Consider the following 21,838-nt stretch of genomic DNA (forward strand, 5'->3'; position numbering starts at 1 on the left):
AGAAATATTCAAAAGCCATTTAGATGGATAACTGAAATGTTATCCATTTAAATGGCTTATCTGGGTATATTGATTATCCGTCTAAATTCTAGCCAGGTAACTAGTTAGAATTAATAGAATTTAGCTGGATATGTTGGGGGCATTCAGGGGTGGGGGACAGGATGTGTTCAGAGGAAGAACAGAGTGAACTGCAAAAGTTATGTGACTTACTCTGATATTTGGAGTTCATTTCTTAACTTATGCAGTTAACTTTGGTGGTGCTGTAGGGCTGTTCTAAACTTAGCTGGATATACTTATCCAGATAACTTTAAGATAGCCAGGTATATTCAGTAGAGATGTGTATCGTGTGATCGATCGTCTTAACGATCGATTTCGGCTGGGGGGGGAGGGAATCGAATCGTCGCTGTTTTGTTTTTTTAAATATCGTGTAAATTGCAAAATGGCGCCGGCCATATGGCCATATTGCCGTACGGCAAAATGGCGCCGGCCGTACGGCAACACGATTCGAGTGCAGGAGGTCGTTCCCGGACCCCCGCTGGACTTTTGGCAAGTCTTGTGGGGGTCAGGAGGCCCCCCCAAGCTGGCCAAAAGTCCCTGGGGGTCCCGCGGGGGTCCGGGAGCGATGTCCTACGCTCGTGACGTCGGGGGATAGGAACCAAAATGGCGCCGGTGCCATTTTTCTATCAACACACCCGTGGCCCAAGAGTGGAAGATCACAACGGGACCCCCCCCCCCCACTGGACCCCAGGTAATTTAAGACATTTGGGGGGGAGGTTCGGGAGGGTGGGGGATTTATTTTAAAGGGGTGGGTTTTAGGGATGTTTTAGTGTGCCGGTTTTCCCGCCCTCCCCCTTCCCCCGATTTACGATTTTTGACGATAAATCGGGGGAATTCCTATTAAATATCGACTCTAACGATTTTTGACGATTTAAAATATATCGGACGATATTTTAAATCGTCAAAAAACGATTCACATCCCTAATATTCAGTGGCATGTCACGCTACTGAACATCCCAGTTAAGTTAGCTGGATAGTGAACATCGGCCCCAGAGGTACAGCTGTCTCTACACTGGATGTGAGATGGAAGAGCAGGTCATCTCTCCTCCTTCCTGGATAGGCATTGACCCTCTAACATAATAACATACCCAAATAATCACTCAAACCTAGTAACATACCCCATTGTCCCCACTAAACATAGTAACACACCTCACTGGTCCCCTCACGCAGTAACATACCCACTAGTCCTACTCTGTTGAAAGTAAACAGAGGTATTCTTTCATTAGTTGAACTAATTATTTCCCATCCAGCAACTGTGGTTTGTCTAGATTGAATGCAAATGCCATCTGAAGGATTTATAGTAATTAAGACATCATCTGTGTTTATTCTTGCATTTAACCAGACTAAAAATCATTAGGGTTAGAAGATTTTTTAAAGGTTTCAGAGAAAGAACTCTGGGGGGGGGGGGGGGAGTTTAGTGGGTTGAGGAGCACAGTGGGGTTCATTAGTGGATTCAGGCCACACTGAGTTGTGGTAGGATTTTTGGGGACCTATTGGGGTGCTTAGTGGGGCATTAGGTTGTACATTGTTCAGCTGGGTAACATTAGAGGGTGGCCAGGAATGTTAGCTGAATACATTTATCTGGCTAACTTTGCAGGGATATTCAGCAGGTTAGGTGTGCCGCTGAATATACCTAGTATATTAAAATAAGCCAAATAAGTTTATTTGGCTAACTTTAGAACTGCTCTATTTTTCAGTCCTAAAATCCACAGGCTATGTTAGCCAGATAATGCTGAAAATTGTTCTCTATTTGGTTAACTTAAGCCAGATAACCAGGTCCACCTCAGATTGCCCCTGAGCTGGCTGCATAACTTATTAGCTGGCTAAAAGGTTATCTGGTTTTCTCAGATCCAGTCAGCATGTTGGGATTTTCCAAATCCCATTGTTTGTCGAGTCTGAACTTAACCAGACAAACAACACTGAATATGTATGTCTTAGCTTTTTTCCACTTATTGCACATACTGCATCAGAAGTAATTTTAGCACACAGAAAATGCAAGGAGATGCCAGCATAAATCACTGTGTAAGCCATTCATGGTGTATTACATTAGCACTATAGCAAGTACTTCTGCTGCTTCTTCTACGCAGCGTACAGCAGTGATATTCAGCAACACTTTGTATAGGCTAGACCAAGTTTGATAGCAAAAAACACCTCTCATTTTCTACAACCATCTAACACTGTTTGTCTCTGTGATTTTTTTTTTTTGCAGGTGATAAAGTCATCCCACTCTTTATGCCACAATGTGGGAAATGTGTCTGCTGCCACAATCCAAAAACTAACTTATGCCTGAAGAACATGTTAGTTTCATTGTTTTATTCTTTTAAATTTTTATATTATTTTTCAATAAATTCAGCTTACCTCAAAATGTAGAATTTAAAGTTACTTAAGCAAGTTGGATTGTCTCTTTAATAGCATCGGTGTACCTCAGGCGGAGGATGAGAAGATCAAATTTACCTGCAAAGGCAAGCTGATTAACAGAATGGCTGACATAAGCACCTTTTCCGAATATACAATTCTGGATGAAACTACATTTACCAAAATTGATGATAATGCCCCTCTGGATAGAGTCTGTCTGATTGGTTGTGGATTTTCTACTGGTTATGGATCTGCAGTCAATACTGCCAAGGTATGGATGGTTGCATCAATGTCAGTTGATGACTAGATCCCTCTTGAGATAAAGTGATGATCCTCAGTTAGCAGATATCTCTCTGGTAGGCAGACATCATTAATTCTCTATAACTTTATTATTATTATTATGTAGGTGCAACCTGGTTCTACCTGTGCTGTATTTGGTTTGGGAGGTGTCGGCCTTTCAGTTGTCATTGGCTGCAAAGTAGCTGGAGCTACCCGGATTATAGCCGTTGACATCAATAAGACCAAATTTGCAAAGGCTAAAGAGTTAGGTGCCACTGATTGCCTCAACCCACAGGACTATGACCAGCCCATTCAGAAAGTGCTTGCTGACATGACAAATGGTGGTGTGGACTATTCCTTCGAGTGCATTGGGCGTATTGATTCCATGGTATGTTATCATTGTTACTTAGTATGTGTGTATAGGTATATACACACTGGTATCTGTACACTGAGGTATCCATACATATCTATAGGATGCCAAGGAAAAGGAGTTACCTTGAAAATAAACAAGTTAACTCTGTACAAAGAGAAAGATTATAACGTAAATTCTTTTGCCTGGATTGCATGACCTCACTGCTCCATGCACTATTGAGTCCTCCAAATTCTTCATCCAGCTGAGGCTTGTATTCACCTGGCCCTCATAATCCCAGCTGACTTCAAGGAACAGGCAATAAAACACAGCATGCCAGATGTTTCAGACTTTAATTAAAACAATTCTAACCCAAATAGTAAATCAATGAACTTGATATGGAGGCAGATTATAAAGAAATTAAGAAATATAGCATTAAACAAATATTGTTAGCAGTGAAGAAAATATTTTGAGCAAAATAATATTTCAGTCCAGTAGTTCTCAGAAAATATCATTCAGCTTAAACCTAACTCCCAGTAAAAAAAAAAAAAAAAAAAAAAAAAGATTATGTGAAGTAAGTAAAAAACACACCCACAGCAGGACACACTGTGCCTTCTTTCTCTCAGCAGTCTGAGGAAGTTGCTGCAATTGCAGCCTCTCTCAGAGTTTCTCCCCAAAAAGAATGGAAAAACAGGGCAGGTCAGGAAGAAAAAGACCCCATGGAAACCCAACAGCCAGGTGACTTATTATGGCACAGAGTAATGTTCCTTCTAAGGATTAGATTGCTCTGTGCAAAAATTGTTGCTTGTGAGCAAAACCTTTGGTTTCATTACCCTATGAGCACTACTTTCTTTGATGCAATAAACCTATCGATTTTATGCTCAGAGCAACCCAATCCTTAGAGGAAACATTGGTAGCAGCATGCACACAAACTTTCTTACATACACACACACACACACACACACACTAACACACTTGCATATTCACTCTCATAGTCTTTCTCATGCATACATGCTCATTCTGTCTCTCTCTCTCACACACACACTCTGAACTCACTCTCATACACACATACTCTACAGGGCCTCAGCCTCCCTCTTGGCTCTGGGACTCCTCTTCACAGGTCACTGAAAGATGAGGGCCTCCACGAGATGTGATCCTCAGCAGCCTTGCTACCAGGCTTCCTCTTCTTGAGCAGGGCTTTCCATGCATTCTGGGTGAAATCACCTGAACTGAAACCACTCTAGTTCACAGACATTTGATGGTGCTAGCAACAGTTGGCCACTGAGTTAGGTTCAGTGCCACTACTTTCTCTAGATAAATAATATTATATAACATATATATAACTATAAATTTGGCTATAGTCACTCAGTCTGTAGTAGAAGCTCTAGTGCAGACTTCAAATTATATAACTGTATTGATGTTGCAAATGTAGCAATGATACCAAGAGAAAAGCATCTGCTAGTAGTGGGATGGTCTTGTGGCAGCATTATGTGCCACCTTATGGAAGATAAGAATTTGACTACCGACTCTGGTTCATCTACCATCCTTCTGCTAAAAATTATTATGCTTATATTTCTACATTTCCTAGTGCACATGTATATTATGTTAGGTTATTAAAATGTGTATACCTCATACATCATACACATTTTGTTGTGGTTTACAAGAGCAAAACATATATGGCACCAGTCTTAAACTGCCTTGGCATATCCGTTGGACGATACAGATGTGAACATAGGACAGGAGTAGCCAAATCCAGGGTTCAAAGCCACAAACAGGCTTGGATTTTCAGGATACCCACAATGAATGTGCATCATATCCTCTTGCACTGCCTTTATTGTATGCAGACATAGCCCCCATCATGATCATCTCTTAGGTATGGGGGCACTAGATATGTGTGTTTGAAAATTAAATGTATGTGCTTATTTTCCCTCCCTTCTCCTTATCCCACCTCTCAGGATGCTCTTTTCTCCCCAAGTAAATACAGCTGTCTAGTGAAACTTGGTGGCTCTATTTACCAACTCAGCAGGAGACAATTAGAGCCATCAAAAAGTTAACCAGTTTTAGTTAGTGTAAAAAATGCATTGTACCTCTGGCCCTTACTGTGTTATGTGTTAGGAATTGTGGACTCTTGACTCGAGTTGGATGGAAAGCCTGGAAGTATGAGCAAGGTACTGAGACAGGGCAGGGGCGATACAGCCTCCAAACAGTTAGAATGGCAGGAGGCTCCCCAGCGGGAGAGCTGCAAAGTAGCCCAGTCGAACTGGGGAGTATGCTGTTGTAGCCAAGGCAAGCCTAGGACCACCGGGTTAATGGCCTTATCCAGAACATGGAAAGTGATGGACTCTATATGCAAGGAACCAGTACAGAGATGAAGTGGAGTGGTGGTATGGGTGACCCGTCCAGGCAAGGGTCACCGTGGATAGATGAAAGGAGCAGGGGCACCAGGATGCGAATGGTAGGAATCCAAAGATGTTCCATCAGCTGTTTTAAGATGAAGTTGCCCCCGGCTCCTGAGTATCAGAGCCAGGGTATGGAATTTCTGATTGTTCATAGTGTTAGACACTGGACGTGTTAATGGAGGAGATGGAGAAGTCAGGCCCAGGAGCAGTCCTCCCACTGAACCTAGGCCTGGGAGTTTACTGGATGCACGAAGCAGGCTGCCAGGGCGTGTCCAGATTTACCACAATAAAGACAGAGGTCGGAAGGCTGGTGTCGGAGGCATGGGCTCTTCTCCGGTTTTGGCTTGGGGAGCTGGGTCCAATCTGGGAGATGGGGAGCGATGGATGCCACGAGAGGTTATAACAGACTTTTTTTAAGCTTGTAACTCTTGCGAATGTTTCTGGAGTTACCGGTTGATCCACCCGGCAAGATCAATAAGGGATTCCAAGGATGAAGGGAGTTCGTGGGCCGCCAGCTCATCCTTATTTATTTATTTATTTATTTATTTATTTATTTAGGCACTTTTTATATACCGAACATTCGTGTTAACTTCATGTCGGTTTACAATATAATTAAAAGATTAAATAGCTAAAAGTAAACTAAATTTATAATCAAGTACATTCTTAAAATAAATTCTAAAAACCATAAAATAAAATAAAAGCATTGCCCTAGAGTAAATAATTTCAACAAACTCAGTAATAAAGTTCCAAATTACAATCTAAACCATAAAAACTAAATTAGATAAAACAGCCGATGGAAATAAAATAAACAGTATAATGGACTAAATCCATAATTGTAATTAGCAGAGAGGGAGAGTATCAAAAAACCTGGGACTAGCCTAGTTGGATAAAAGCCTATTCAAACAACCATGTCTTCAATATTTTTTTAAATGTGTATAAGTTTGACTCAAGCCAGATATCCAGAGGGAGCGAGTTCCAGAGTTTTGGTCCTGCCAATGAAAGAGCTCTTTCCCTGACTGCATTCAGATGGGCTAATTTAGGTGATGGTATGGTTAACAATGCTTTTCCTAAAGATCTTAAGTTGCGTTGAGGAGTAAGGATGTGGAGGGATGCATTTAACCACCCTGCATCCTTGATTCGGGAGCTCAACCCCTCAAGAAAGATGGTTCTAAGACTATCCGGTCCCCAGTGCAGCTCCGAAGCCAAGGTTCGGAATTCAATGACGTAGTCCACAAGGAACCAAGTACCTTGCCAGAGGTGAAGGACCGTGGATCCAGATGCAGATTGTCTGCCCGGGTCATCGAAGACTGAATGGAAAAGGGCGAGGAAACTGGGCAGGTCTCGGAGGATGGGGTCCACATGCTTCCACAGTGGTGAGGCCCAGTCCAAGGCCTTACCATCCAGGAGTGAGAGGATGTAGGTAGTTTTGGTCACTATGTCTGGGAAGAAGGCTGGCTGAAGACAGAAGTGCATATTACATTGATTCAGAAAACCCCGGCACAACAGGGGATTTCCGGAGAAGCGTGGAGGCGCCAGAAGTGGGACAGTCGGCCGTGGAACCGGCATGGGAGCCAAGGTGCTGGAAGCTGGAGATGGTGGACTTACCACAACGGCAGTGTCAAGGCAGGTGCTAAGGTTCTCCACTGTAGCCGTGAGAGTCTCCAGGATCTTTTGTTCTTCAATGATCTTTTGTGCCAGGCCAGGAATGGCCTGTATTGCTGAGACCTCCGCCAGGTCCATGGACTTGGCAATCTGTTAGGAATTGTGGACCCTTGACCCAAGGTGGGGGTTGGTGCTATCTACAGGTCCCCACCGTCAAGAGGCGAGGCTGGCCGGGAGCAGAGCAACAGGAACTTCACCAGTACCAGCCCGCGTTCCCCACAGGTTGAGCCCTTGGGTGCCGGGACCGGCTGGTCTTAGGTGGGCCACTGTGTGGCTGGTCCTGGAGGAGACAGATGGCAGAAGGCAGGGAGAGTCAGAGAGGTCAGGTTCCGTCCAAGGTCAAGGTTCCATTGAGGAGAGTGAGAGAGAAGACCCCGAAGGGGAAGAGGCTACAGCAGTTCCGGAGATGAAAGAGCAGGACCATGTGGGGCAGACCCCATAGAGAGGGAGTGCGGAACAGGAGCCTGTGTAATTGAATGTTGAAGAAGGCCCTGTGTAGCAAATCTGCCGTAGTAGGTTCTGTGGAGTAAAGGCGCTGAAGCAATGCTCAAGGAGGGGCAGTACAGTAGCAGAATCTTGTGATGTAGAAGTGCTGAGACAGGTCCTGAGGAGCGGGAGCATAGAGACTGCGTCTCGTGATGTGGACGCACAGAGCCAGGCCCCGAGGAGCGGGGGCACTGAGACAGGATCCCGAGATGAGGAAGTGCTGATCCAGACCCTGAGGAGCGGGGGCACCGAGACAGGGTCCCAAGATGTAGAAGTGCTGATCCAGGTCCCAAGGAGCGGAAGCATCGAGACAGGGTCCCGAAATGTAGAGGTGCTGATCCAGGCCCCGAGGAGCGAGAGCGTTTAGACAGGGTTCCGAGATGTAGAAGCGCTGATCCAGTCCCCAGGAGCGGGGAGCGTCGAGACAGGGTCCCAAGATGTAGAAGTGCTGAATCATGCCCCGAGGAGTGGGAGCGCCGAGACAGGCTCCCGAGATGTAGAAGCGCTGAGCCAGGCCCCGAGGAGCAGAAGCATCGAGACAGGGTCCCGAGATGTAGAGGCACTGATCCAGGCCCCGAGGAGCGGGAGTGCCGAGACTGGGTCCCGAGATGTAGAAGCGCTGAGCCAGGATCCAAGGAGCAGGAGCACTGAGACAGGGTCCTGAGATGTAGAAGTGCTGAGCCAGGCCCCGAGGAGCGGGAGCACAATAGCAGGATCCCAAGAGCAGAGTAGGAATCCATAGAGCAGGAACAACAGGTCCCGAATACTGGAGTGATGCACCAGAGTCAGTTAGTGGTGGAAAGAAGTGGTCCTTAAATATCCCAGGGCACTGATGTCATCAGCCGGGGACAAGTCTGAAGTTCCCGCTGTTGGCCCTTTAAAAGGAGGACTGATGGCGCGCGCCTAGGCAGGCCCAAGGTCAGGACGCTGATCGGTGGCATCCCTGCCGCCACGTGGAGCTTTGCAAGCTAGGCGGAACGCGGCGGCAGTGGCTGGCTGCGGCCACGAGAACACCCGGAGCAAAGAGCCAAGCATGACATAGGGTGAGTTGAGCTGGCTGCGGGTGGCCGCGGCCGGTGGAATTAACATTACGGGATTTATTCTCATTTGTTCGGTCATCTGGGGAACATTTCCTTAACTATCTTGTGACTTTGCAATTTCTGAGTTTTACAAGTCCTTCAGTTCACTCTCAATCAAAGTAATACATCTTTTGCCTTACACAAATGAATCACCTGCTCTGTTTTCAGGGTAACCAAAACATGCCAGTTACCCTGGTTCACACTCAGAATGTATACAGATACTTCTCATGAAAGTCCATGGTGGCTGTCCTGAAAACCAAGCCTGCTGGTGGCTCTTGAGAACTGGATTTGGGGGGATGTTGATATTGATGTATGACATATTTCAAACTCATTTGTGGCATAATTAAGGACTGTACTTTGGAAAAAGAGACAGAAATGAGACCATAGGGGGAAGATTAAGAGGGGGAAAAAGGAAAATAAAGATTACAAAGCATAATCCCTGGGAATGTAGATAGAAAAGTATTTCCATTTTCTACTAATTGGCAGAAAAATATAAATATTTATATTAAAATTTATCCTGACCTACAAGACATTTTTTTTTCAAGGTTGTTGAGATTAGTTATTAGTTTTATGGAAAAGTTATTTGTGGCCTTTGAACAGTTTTCTGTTTTGCTTGTACATCAGGTAGCTGCCCTGGAGTCTTCCCACCCTGGATTTGGAACCTGTGTGATCATTGGAGTAGCTCCTTCCATAGATAAGATCTCTTTTGATCCTTTGCTGATGCTTACAGGACGTACCTTGAAAGGATCTCTTTTTGGAGGTATGGTAAAGAATTTATTATGATATTTAAAAAGAAATCTATGAAATGTGGAATGAAATGTACTAAACGTTTTTCAATTGATATAAAATGGGAAAAGCCCTATAGTATATTTCATATTAGCCACCATAAACAGAGATTTATTAAAATAATATATGCACATATATACCCTGGAGGAAAGGAAAGAAAGGGGAGTTATGGTAGAGACGTTTAAACATCTTCTAGGAGCAAATGCACAGGAGCCAGGCCTCCTTCAACAGAAAGGATGCTATGGAACAAGGAATCATGGGATGAGGGTGAAAGGGGGTAAACTCAGAAGCAAGAGTATTAGGCGACCTAAGTGAAACTTTTATCCTTATGCCCCTCCCCTCACACAATTAAAAGTTATGCATTTATGTTAATATTGTACATGAAATATAACATTCAAAGTTCAGTCTTCTGAGGAACAAATATTTCTTACAACATACATAATATATTTACATGCACTGCTGTGTTGCCAATCAGAAATCCTATGAAAAAGCAAAAAAGACACTTGGAACACATATGGCATTAGACCACTTGTTGGTTATGGGCTTCAGCCTCAGAAAGCCATAAGTAAACTGAATTACTATTACAATATAGTAAACCTCCCATACTAAAACAGCACTAACTGCAAACTGCACTAACTACAAACTGCACTAACTGCAAACACTCAAACAATAACAAGCCTACTGTTGTGACCATCGGTCTTTGACGGCTTTGCCCCGCCTTCCTCACTACTTGTGACTCCTCCCGCTCATCTCGGACTACTGGCTTCCGTGGCGTCTGTTTGCCGTCCTCTCTGGCGTCCTCGGACCGGCTTTGGTGCTGCCTCCCGCCATGCTCCTCCAAGGTACCTTAGAGCGCGCAAGCCACCCTCATCTTTATTTCCACGTTGGTTCGAACCTCAGGGGCGTCCCCTGATATGACGTCATGCTGCCCGGATATTTAAGCCTACAGTATTTGCTAGCTCATTGAGTTAGCAATGGTAACTATACGGATAGGATTCGCTCTCCGTACTGAAGCTGCTCTGCCTCTCCAGCACTATCTGGAACTCTTACACCCTTCAGGGTTGCTAACGGGGGTACCCACTCCTCGGAGGCCTCTTCTGCTTCTTTCAGCTGCTATCAGGAAACTGGTACTCGCTCCTCGAGGCCCATGTTCCCTGAGTCGCTGCTTGCATCTTCAAACCTTTCTACTTGGAAGACTTCACTAACAGTTTCCATCTGTTAGTACAACTACCATCTATTCCACAGTACTGCTTCACTGGAACCAGGTACTCGCTCCTCGAGGGCCTGACCTCTGTTCCGGTGCCAGACCTCTCGTCTAGTGGAATCTCTGTTACTGCTACGTGAGTACAATACAACTGAGTCTTTCTGCTCTAAGGGATCAGGTACTCGCTCCTCGAGGCCCTGCTCTTCCTGTCTCGGAGCTTCTCCTAATTCTACCTGGGACTCTGAATGCTTCTTATTGTGTACTCATAACTCTCAGTCTCTTTCCACTACAGCACAGACTAGCAGAGGATTCGCTGTTCCAGCGTTCTGTGGGAGACCTGCCCAGCTGGGCACAACATCCACTACTCACTACTGCCACATCTGGTGGTTTCCAAAACTGTTTAATAAAAGATTCAAATCTGTGTTTGTGTGTCCAGACTCTAGTCTGACACTGTGATCCCTCACGGAACTGCCCCCCATGGGCAATGGTCAGCTGCCATGGATCCACTCAAACATCAATAACCATAACACCTACCTATGAAAAAGCAACACTGCAGACATAACCTCAAACCCTAGAACAGCAATATAGCTAAAGAAAATGGAGCAAGGCAAGCTGCTTTACATTCTTACAAAGAAACTGCATGCTAGCAGAGTCCTTCACCTCCATCACATATGCAAAACACACAGACCCTCACCAAATATAGAATAAAGAGATCATGAAGTATAAATACAAACATGCAGACAAAAAGTGAACTAGAAACTGCAACAAGCCAGATGCTGTATGTAGTGCAGCAATGGAAAAACAGAAACATTACCATTCCTCATAAAATATTAATCAATAAAAACAAGAAATACAAAATATTCATTGTAATAATGTAATAGACACCCAGGAGTTATTGGAATGGTAGCATCTCCTGTTTCAGATAGTCAGTACAAGTTAGTAATTAGGAGGAGCCACAATTCATACACAGCTCCTCCCTTCGAGGGGTCTGGAATGGCCATCTCCTTTCAGAGGTTTATAGCAGTTCTCCGCATAGAGCTCTAGGGGCAGCGTAGCTTGTAGTTTAGAAGGTTTAGGAGGTGTTTGGAGATTTGCTTAATTTGGATTTTTGGACCGACTCTTTGGACTCCAACAAACCCTGCTGGAAGTCTGTTAATTGGACAGGGGGCTGCCCTAACTTTCCACTCCATGGACGGAGGGTATTGCCTCCTGAGAAGATTTGGGGTTCTGACAATTTTCTTGGTAGGAAACTTGGTGAAGCCCTGCCCACTAACTGAGCTCAGGGAATGGGGAACCCTGTTTCTGGGGCTGGGTAGTTTAGAGAAGACCTGCTCCTCTACACCCTCAACGATACAGAGGAAAGTGGTGACCCAGTGCCAGGACCTTCCAGTGTTTGCATCACTTGGGGGGAAAAGACTTTGTTTTGAAAGTTCTGGGAGGAAGGTTTGCCTCCCCCTCTTCCTTCCCATCTAAAGACATGTGAAGCTGCTGTTCCAGCTTGGATTCCACCCATCTGGGATCCCTAGAGAATACAGAAATCTAGAAGACCTTCTAACTGTGGGTAACGAGAACTTTAAGATCATTCAGGACTCCCATCCGGTTGTCTCAACCTGCGGCGAGAGAGGTTTGGGCTCTCTGTGCAGTGTTGGTTACTGTTATCTTTTTGCCAGTTTGAAAAGGGGTTCCCTGCCCATCTATAGAATAACTGCCCACATGGGGACTCTATTTTTCCAAGCCCTGGAGGGTAGTTCTGGTACCAGAGATTCCTGCACAGGAACATGCGCGCGCAGCCGCGTGCATGTTATAAAATCCGGGTCAGCACGCACAAGGGGGTGCATCCTTGTGCACCTTGCACGTGCCGAGCCATGCAGCCTTCCTCAGTTCCCTCCCCCCCACCTTCCCCTCTCTTCCCCTACCTAACCAGCCCCCCAGCACTACCTAAAACTCCCCCTTACTTTTAACTTAGAAGTTGGGCCTGCCTCCGGGTAGGTGTAGGTTGCGCGCGCCGGCCCATGGCCGGCCTGTGATCCCGGGCACAGAGGCAAATGGCCGCTGTGCCTGGAGGCTCCGCCCGCACCACGCCTCACCCCTAGACTGCCCCGCCCTGCCGACCCCCGTCCCCCTTTTTCAAGCCCCGGGACATACGCGCATCCCGGGGCTTGCGCACATCGCTGGACCTATGCAAAATAGGCTCGGTGCGCCGCAGGAGGGGTTTAAAAAGTGTTACACTCGTAATATACGTGTGTAGCCCTTTTAAAATCCACCCCAAAGGACTTTGGTGGTGCTGTGGATTAAGTTGTTCTGCCATATTTCATCAGAGTTTTCAACAGTAAATAATTTATTTTGGACACTAACTCAATGGCTCCAGTGGATTTATTTGGCACACTCAGCTCACAGACTGAAATACAAATAACCCTCTCCCAGGGATGAGAACAAGAGCTAAAAGGGTCACCCCTAGCATTCAAGGCCTTGGAAGCATCTTTCATTCATAGAAATGTAGAAATGATGGCAGAAAAGGATCAAATTGTCCATCTAGTTTGTCCATCAAGCTGGTGGAAAGTATCTGCTGAACCATGCAGGTTACCTCCATACTTATCAGTTTCCAGGACCTTAAATGGCAGGGCCTTTTTGGTTGCTATCTGAATCCAATTCCCAGTTACATCTTGCTGTTGAAGCAGAAAGCAATGTTGGAGTTGCATCAATAGTATGAAGGCTTATTGGTTAAGGAAAGAAACAGCCACATCAGCAAGTTACTCCCATGCTTATTTGTTTCCCCAGACTGTAAAAGTCCAAGAATCCAGGCCTTGGAAATAAGACCGCGTAAGAGCTAGACTGGTAAAGTCCCAGCCCCAAAGAGACTTAACAAATTCTTTTATGGCCCCAGTGGGTTGTAGCACAAATCCGGGCATGGAGTTCCAATAGTAAAGCCATATTAATAAAAATAATATTTAAAAGCAATTTATGAATAGAATTACATCCCACAATTTAAATGTCATTTAAACATTTTTTAAATTTTGCCAAACTCCAAAAAAATATATCACAAAAGGAGACACATCAAATAACACCCAACAATGAAAACATAAGGATACAAAAATTGCCTATTCTCCATACCTGGTAACTTTTGATTTCCAGTTACCCTAAGATTGTTATGGATTAATGGGCGGCAGGGGTGCGCACAAACTTTCTCCTCTGTTTCACATTCATACACACACCACACACAAACATTCTATCTCATGCACATGCTGGCTCACACACACAAACACACACACACATACACACACTCATGCTCTCATGCACAGGCTCTCTCTCTCACACACTCCCTTACACGCACACACTCCCTTGCATACACATACTCGTACATTTTCATACATATTCTCTCATACACGCTCAATTACACACTCTCACATATACTCATGCTCGCACATTCTCTCTTATGCATTTTCTCACATGTACACACTCACATAGATACACACACACACACACACATTCTCACATATACAATACATACTCACATTTACTGTTCCCTCCTCCACACAAAAAATAGCAGCATCCTCCTCCTTTGGCCTGCAATATTGATGGGATGCCATCTCTTTTTTCTGGACAAAATGTCCCATCACCGCTTACAAACTCAAATATAATCTTCCTTCCCCTGTGTGCACAGGCGTCAGGACTTCATCTTCTGTGCCTTGCAGGTAGGAAGAACAAAGAGGTAGAATCATCAGGGTCCTGCCACTGCTGTGCTGACACTCCCAATCTCTGGCACTCTAAGTGACCATCTAGTCCATTTAGTGGTTCCATAGCCCCTGAATCTAAGGAAATATTTATTTACAGAAAGGATAGTGGATGCATGGAACAGCCTCCTTATGGAAATGGTGGAGATAGGATAGTGTCAAAATTCAAGAAAATATGGGACAAGCATAGAGGATCTCTGAGGGAGAGGATGAGACTATAAAGCTGAGTAGGAAATATAGATGGCAGACTGGATGGTCTTTATATGCCATGTACTATGTTTCTATGTTTATACATAGAAAGAATTATTATACAGTGATGTCATTTTAAAGGTTAAAGGTCATATTATCATAATGGAGTAGATGACAGTAGTTAGTGATATCACACTTTGGTTTTCTCATTGGTTTTCAGAAAGCAAAGCAAGAAATTAAGTCATTGGTTTAGAGACAGTTTTCTATTTTTTGAGAAGAGGGCTTATGATTATATGATATGGTTTTGTTGAAGTCAATATTTAGTTTTACTTACTACTTAGCATTACTATTACTACTTAATATTTCTATAGCACTACTCAATGTGCACAACGCTGTACAAACAAAACATAAAAGATGCAGTCTAATCAAGACTAACATGCAGGTCACCAGAGGCAGGCAGAGCTCAGGAGTCTCAATGCGTGCATGAGACGATGGTGCAAAGAAGAGGGATTCAGTTTTGTTAGGAACTGGAGAACCTTTTGGGGAAGGGGGAGTCTCTTCCGAAGGGATGGGCTCCACCTTAACCAGGGTGGAACCAGACTGCTGGCGCTAACCTTTAAAAAGGAGATAGAGCAGCTTTTAAACTAGAACAAAGGGGAAAGCCGACAGTCGCTCAGCAGCGCATGGCTCAGAGTAGGGATGTGAATCGTTTTTCAACGATTAAAATTATCGTCCGATAATGTTATATCGTCTTAAATCGTTATAGAACACGATACAATAGAAATTCTAACGATTTATCGTTAAAAATCGTTAAATCGTGTTAGTGCGCACTAACTCGAGTTAGTGTGCACTAACTCCCCGTTAGTGCGCACTAACTGAAAATGATACAAATAAACACTTTCCAGGTCACTGAAGGTCAGTTAGGAATGAATATGTGTTCCTATTGGCTGGCTGCCCTCTTATCTATTGATGTTACCAAGGTTACCACTGAGGTGATGGTTGGGGGGATGGGAAATGGAACTGGAAACTAACGAACACCAACAGAAAATGAAACAAAGTGTTCACACTTCCCAGGTCAGTAAAGGTCACTTAGGAATGAATATGTATGTATGTATTCCTATTGGCTGGGCTGTGCTCTTATCTATTGATGTTACCAATATGGTTGGGGGGATGTGAAATGGAAACAGTTGGAAGCTTGACAAAAAAAGTAATGTAATGATCAGCACTCACCTGACTAGAACTTGTTTGTTTATTATTTTGTTAGCAGGCACCTGAAATGCTAGTGCATGTTGAATTTGCCAATCACTGTGCATTTTAGAAAGGTGGTCCTGGCTGGAACTGTACACAGTTCAAATATATGTAATTGATTGTTGGTAAGTGTATTTTTTAAGTAGCCACACTGGCACCAGTAGTTTACTTTTCCTCCTACTTAACTCACTAGCTCAGCTTTGTAAGAAGGGCTTCTCTGCTTGTGTGTTGTTTTTGTTTGGTGTGAGGAGAGCAGAAACATCAGATCTTTATTCAATCTACTACAGTCATCTCTTACAGTGCCCTATCCCTATTAATACCAGGAGTGTTGTGATCTTCCTGCACACAGTGCCCTAACCCTGATACCAGTCTGAGACAGCTCCCTCCCTGCATTACTAGTGAGAGGCTGGCTTCACAGACAGGGGGGAGCTGCCTGACCCTCACTCCTGACTTCCCCCATGTCCCAGCTAGTGAATGGTGGGTGGGTGAGGGGGGGGGGGAGGATGGTGAAGTCTGAGACAGCTCCCTCCCTGCATTACTAGTGAGAGGCTGGCTTCACAGACAGGGGGGAGCTGCCTGACCCTCACTCCTGACTTCCCCCATGTCCCAGCTAGTGAATGGTGTGTGGGTGAGGGGGGGGGGGGGATGGTGAAGTCTGAGACAGCTCCCTCCCTGCATTACTAGTGAGAGGCTGGCTTCACAGACAGGGGGGCCTGACCCTCACTCCTGACTTCCCCCATGTCCCAGCTAGTGAATGGTGTGTGGGTGAGGGGGGGGGGGTGGATGGTGAAGTCTGAGACAGCTCCCTCCCTGCATTACTAGTGAGGCTGGCTTCACAGACAGGGGGGAGCTGCCTGACCCTCACTCCTGACTTCCCCATGTCCCAGCTAGTGAATGGTGTGTGGGTGAGGGGGGGGGGGAGGATGGTGAAGTCTGAGACAGCTCTCCCTGCATTACTAGTGAGAGGCTGGCTTCACAGACAGGGGGGAGCTGCCTGACCCTCACTCCTGACTTCCCCCATGTCCCAGCTAGTGAATGGTGTGTGGGTGAGGGGGGGGGGGAGGATGGTGAAGTCTGAGACAGCTCCCTCCCTGCATTACTAGTGAGAGGCTGGCTTCACAGACAGGGGGGAGCTGCCTGACCCTCACTCCTGACTTCCCCCATGTCCCAGCTAGTGAATGGTGTGTGGGTGAGGGGGGGGGGAGGATGGTGAAGTCTGAGACAGCTCCCTCCCTGCATTACTAGTGAGAGGCTGGCTTCACAGAGAGGGGGGAGCTGCCTGACCCTCACTCCTCCGGGGTATTGTGATCTTCCTGCACACAGTGCCCTATCCCTGATACCAGGGGTGTTGTGATCTTCCTGCATGCAGTGCCCTATCCCTATTAATACCAGGAGTGTTGTGATCTTCCTGCATGCAGTGCCCTATCCCTATTAATACCAGGAGTGTTGTGATCTTCCTGCATGCAGTGCCCTATCCCTGATACCGGGATGTGTGCAAGAAGATCACAACACCCCCGGTATCAGGAATAGGGCACTGTGGCAGGAAGATCACAACACCCCCGGTATTAGGAATAGGGCACTGTGTGCAGGAAGATCACAACACCCCTGGTATTAGGGATAGGGCACTGTGTGCAGGAAGATCACAACACTCCTGGTATTAATAGGGATAGGGCACTGTGTGCAGGAAGATCACAATACCCCTGGTATCAGGGTTAGGGCACAAGTTCTAGTCACATTGACTGATCACATTACTTGTTTTGTCAAGCTACCAACTGTTTCCATTTCCCATCCCCCATATACTGTCAGTAGGAAACTTGGTAACATGAATAAATAAGAGGGCAGCCAATAGGAATATTTCATTCCTAAACTGACCTTAACTGACCTGAAAAGTGTCAAATTGTATCATTTCAGTTAGTGCGCACTAACTCCCAGTTAGTGCGCACTAACTCGAGTTAGTGCGCACTAATCGGAAAAAAACGATTTTTAACGATTTTTTAACTAAAAAATCGTGCCTAAGACGATTTTCTTGCCCTGCCACACGATTTCTATCGTTAAGACGATATGGAAAACGATTCACATCCCTATCAGAGAGAGGTATCTTTAAAGGATACTAATGATGCATTAGAATTAGGGCATCCTGACAGTGAGGTTCCAATAATTAGAAAAGTAATCCAAGTGCCTGTAACTCAAAACTCACCTGAGCTAAAAAATTCTAACTTATCCCTATCAATTAAAAAGCAGAATGAAAATACAAACAAAAAACAAACTTTGAAATGTTTGTATGCTAATGCCAGAAGTCTAAGAAGTAAGATGGGAGAATTAGAATGTATAGCAGTGAATGATGACATAGACTTAATTGGCATCTCAGAGACATGGTGGAAAGAGGATAACCAATGGGACAGTGCTATACCGGGATACAAATTATATCGCAATGACAGAGAGGAGCACTCGGGAGGAGGTGTGGCGCTTTATGTCTGGGATGGCATAGAGTCCAACAGGATAAATATCCTGCATGAGACTAAATACAAAGTTGAATCTTTATGGGTAGAAATCCCTTGTGTGTCGGGGAAGACTATAGTGATAGGGGTATACTACCATCCACCTGGTCAAGATGGTGAGACAGACAGTAAAATGCTAAGAGAAATTAGGGAAGCTAAACAAATTGGTAGTGCGGTAATAATGGGAGACTTCAATTACCCCAATATTGACTGGGTAAATGTATCATCGGGTCACGCTAGAGAGATAACTTTCCTGGATGGAATAAATGATAGCTTTATGGAGCAATTGGTTCAGGAACCGACGAGAGAGGGAGCAATTTTAGATCTAATTCTCAGTGGAGCACAGGACTTGGTGAGAGAGGTAACGGTGGTGGGGCCGCTTGGCAATAGTGATCATAATATGATCAAATTTGATTTAATGACTGGAAGAGGAACAGTGTGCAAATCCAAGGCTCTCGTGCTAAACTTTCAAAAGGGAAACTTTGATAAAATGAGAAAAATTGTTAGAAAAAAACTGAAAGGAGCAGCTACAAAACTAAAAAATGTCCAAGAGGCGTGGTCATTGTTAAAAAATACCATTCTAGAAGCACAGTCCAGATGTATTCCACACATTAAGAAAGGTGGAAAGAAGGCAAAATGATTACCGGCATGGTTAAAAGGGGAGGTGAAAGAAGCTATTTTAGCCAAAAGATCTTCATTCAAAATTGGAAGAAGGATCCAACAGAAGAAAACAGGATAAAGCATAAACATTGACAAGTTAAATGTAAGACATTGATAAGACAGGCTAAGAGAGAATTTGAAAAGAAGTTGGCTGTAGAGGCAAAAACTCACAGTAAAAAATTTTTAAATATATCCAAAGCAGAAAGCCTGTGAGGGAGTCAGTTGGACCGTTAGATGATCGAGGGGTTAAAGGGGCACTTAGAGAAGATAAGGCCATCGCGGAAAGATTAAATGATTTCTTTGCTTCGGTGTTTACTGAAGAGGATGTTGGGAGGTACCCGTAATGGAGAAGGTTTTCATGGGTAATGATTCAGATGGACTGAATCAAATCATGGTGAACCTAGAATATGTGGTAGGCCGATTGACAAACTGAAGAGTAGTAAATCACCCGGACAGGATGGTATACACCCCAGAATTCTGAAGGAACTAAAAAATGAAATTTCAGATCTATTAGTGAAATTTGTAACTTATCATTAAAATCATCCATTGTACCTGAAGACTGGAGGATAGCAAATGTAACCCCAATATCTAAAAAGGGCTCCAGGGGCGATCCGGGAAACTACAGACCGGTTAGCCTGACTTCAGTGCCAGGAAAAATAGTGGAAAGTGTTCTAAACATCAAAATTACAGAACATATAGAAAGACATGGTTTAATGGAACAAAGTCAGCATGGCTTTACCCAGGGCAAGTCTTGCCTCACAAATCTGCTTCACTTTTTTGAAGGAGTTAATAAACATGTGGATAAAGGTGAACGGGTAGATATAGTATACTTGGATTTCAGAAGGCGTTTGACAAAGTTCCTCATGAGAGGCTTCTAGGAAAAGTAAAAAGTCATGGGATAGGTGGCAATGTCCTTTCATGGATTGCAAACTGGCTAAAAGACAGGAAACAGAGGGTAGGATTAAATGGACAATTTTCTCAGTGGAAGGGAGTGGACAGTGGAGTGCCTCAGGGATCTGTATTGGGACCCTTACTTTTCAATATATTTATAAATGATCTGGAAAGAAATACGACGAGTGAGATAATCAAATTTGCAAATGACACAAAATTGTTCAGAGTAGTTAAATCACAAGCAGATTGTGATAAATTGCAGGAAGACCTTGTGAGACTGGAAAATTGGGCATCCAAATGGCAGATGAAATTTAATGTGGCTAAGTGCAAGGTGATGCATATAGGGAAAAATAACGCTTGCTATAATTACACAATGTTGGGTTCCATATTAGGTGCTACAACCCAAGAAAGATCTAGGTGTCATAGCGGATAACACATTGAAATTGTCGGTTCAGTGTGCTGCGGCAGTCAAAAAAGCAAACAGAATGTTGGGAATTATTAGAAAGGGAATGGTGAAAAAACGGAAAATGTCATAATGCCTCTGTATCGCTCCATGGTGAGACCGCACCTTGAATACTGTGTACAATTCTGGTCGCCGCATCTCAAAAAAGATATAATTGCGATGGAGAAGGTACAGAGAAGAGCTACCAAAATGATAAGGGGAATGGAACAACTCCCCTATGAGGAAAGACTAAAGAGGTTAGGACTTTTCAGCTTGGAGAAGAAACGACTGAGGGGGGATATGATAGAGGTATTTAAAATCATGAGAGGTCCAGAACGGGTAGATGTGAATCGGTTATTTACTCTTTCGGATAGTAGAAAGACTAGGGGGCACTCCATGAAGTTAGCATGGGGCACATTTAAAACTAATCGGAGAAAGTTCTTTTTTACTCAACGCACAATTAAACTCTGGAATTTGTTGCCAGAGGATGTGGTTAGTGCAGTTAGTATAGCTGTGTTTAAAAAGGATTGGATAAGTTCTTGGAGGAGAAGTCCATTACCTGCTATTAAGTTCACCTAGAGAATATTTATTTATTTATTTATTTAAACTGTTTTATATACCGACAACCATTTGCACATCTTGTCAGTTTACAAGTAACTTAAAACCAAGGTATATATAGGCATTGCCTTTACAAGGAACAAAGAACAGTAAAACACAGTAACAAAGCAAAAACTAGATAAATTAGTTGAAGGGATTCAACTGGGATTAACATAAATTGGGAGAGGGGAATGAGTAACACTGCCACTGCCATTAGCAATGGTAACATGGAATAGACTTAGTTTTTGGGTAGTTGCCAGGTTCTTGGGGCCTGGATTGGCCACTGTTGGAAACAGGATGCTGGGCTTGAAGGACCCTTGGTCTGACCCAGTATGGCATGTTCTTATGTTCTTATTACAAAAATCAGTAGATACAATTCAGTTTTTCTTTTGCTATAATTTTCTGACATTTACGTTCCATTTCGTGTTTGTGTATTATTGTGGTTTTCTTTCTCAGGTTTCAAGAGTAAGGATTCCGTCCCTAAACTGGTTTCCGATTATATGGCAAAGAAATTTAAGCTGGATGAACTGGTGACACACACTTTGCCTTTCAGTAAAATCAATGAAGGGTTTGAACTTCTACGCGCAGGGGAAAGGTGAGAATGTATCTGTTTTCCAAAGGTTTTGGGGTCTTCTTCTTTAAGCCTCCACTTATAATAGTTTGCTTATTGTCAGTGCTTCTATTCTATGCTCAGAAAAGATGCTGTAAAGAAAGGCATATTCTATAAATCAACCTCTTACAGTATCACTGTGACATTACAAGCTCAGAAATTTCTTTTGCACTAAAAACACCTCAACACTTTTCTCTTTAGCTTAATGTAACCCTCTGTGGATTATTTAGGGGCAGATTCTAATATCTACGCCTGATTTTATAACATGTGTGTGCAGCCGCGCGCATGTTATAAAATCTGGGGTCGATGCACGCAA

The 21,838-nt window shown here is 44.2% G+C and overlaps 1 protein-coding gene across 1 annotated transcript in view; it reads left to right on the forward strand.

The window, feature by feature from the left end:
• LOC115095298 (alcohol dehydrogenase 1C-like) overlaps positions 1–21,838 on the forward strand; it is a 67,679-nt gene that overhangs the window by 45,249 nt on the left and 592 nt on the right. The window contains exons 4-8 of the mRNA XM_029608797.1: positions 2,267–2,354; positions 2,470–2,683; positions 2,819–3,079; positions 9,291–9,426; positions 21,369–21,507. Of these exons, the coding sequence (XP_029464657.1) occupies positions 2,267–2,354; positions 2,470–2,683; positions 2,819–3,079; positions 9,291–9,426; positions 21,369–21,507 (838 nt within the window). The remainder of the gene's footprint in view (positions 1–2,266; positions 2,355–2,469; positions 2,684–2,818; positions 3,080–9,290; positions 9,427–21,368; positions 21,508–21,838) is intronic.

The sequence above is a fragment of the Rhinatrema bivittatum genome, chromosome 1 (assembly GCF_901001135.1).
Source record: "Rhinatrema bivittatum chromosome 1, aRhiBiv1.1, whole genome shotgun sequence".
NCBI classification, from domain to species: Eukaryota; Metazoa; Chordata; class Amphibia; order Gymnophiona; family Rhinatrematidae; genus Rhinatrema; species Rhinatrema bivittatum.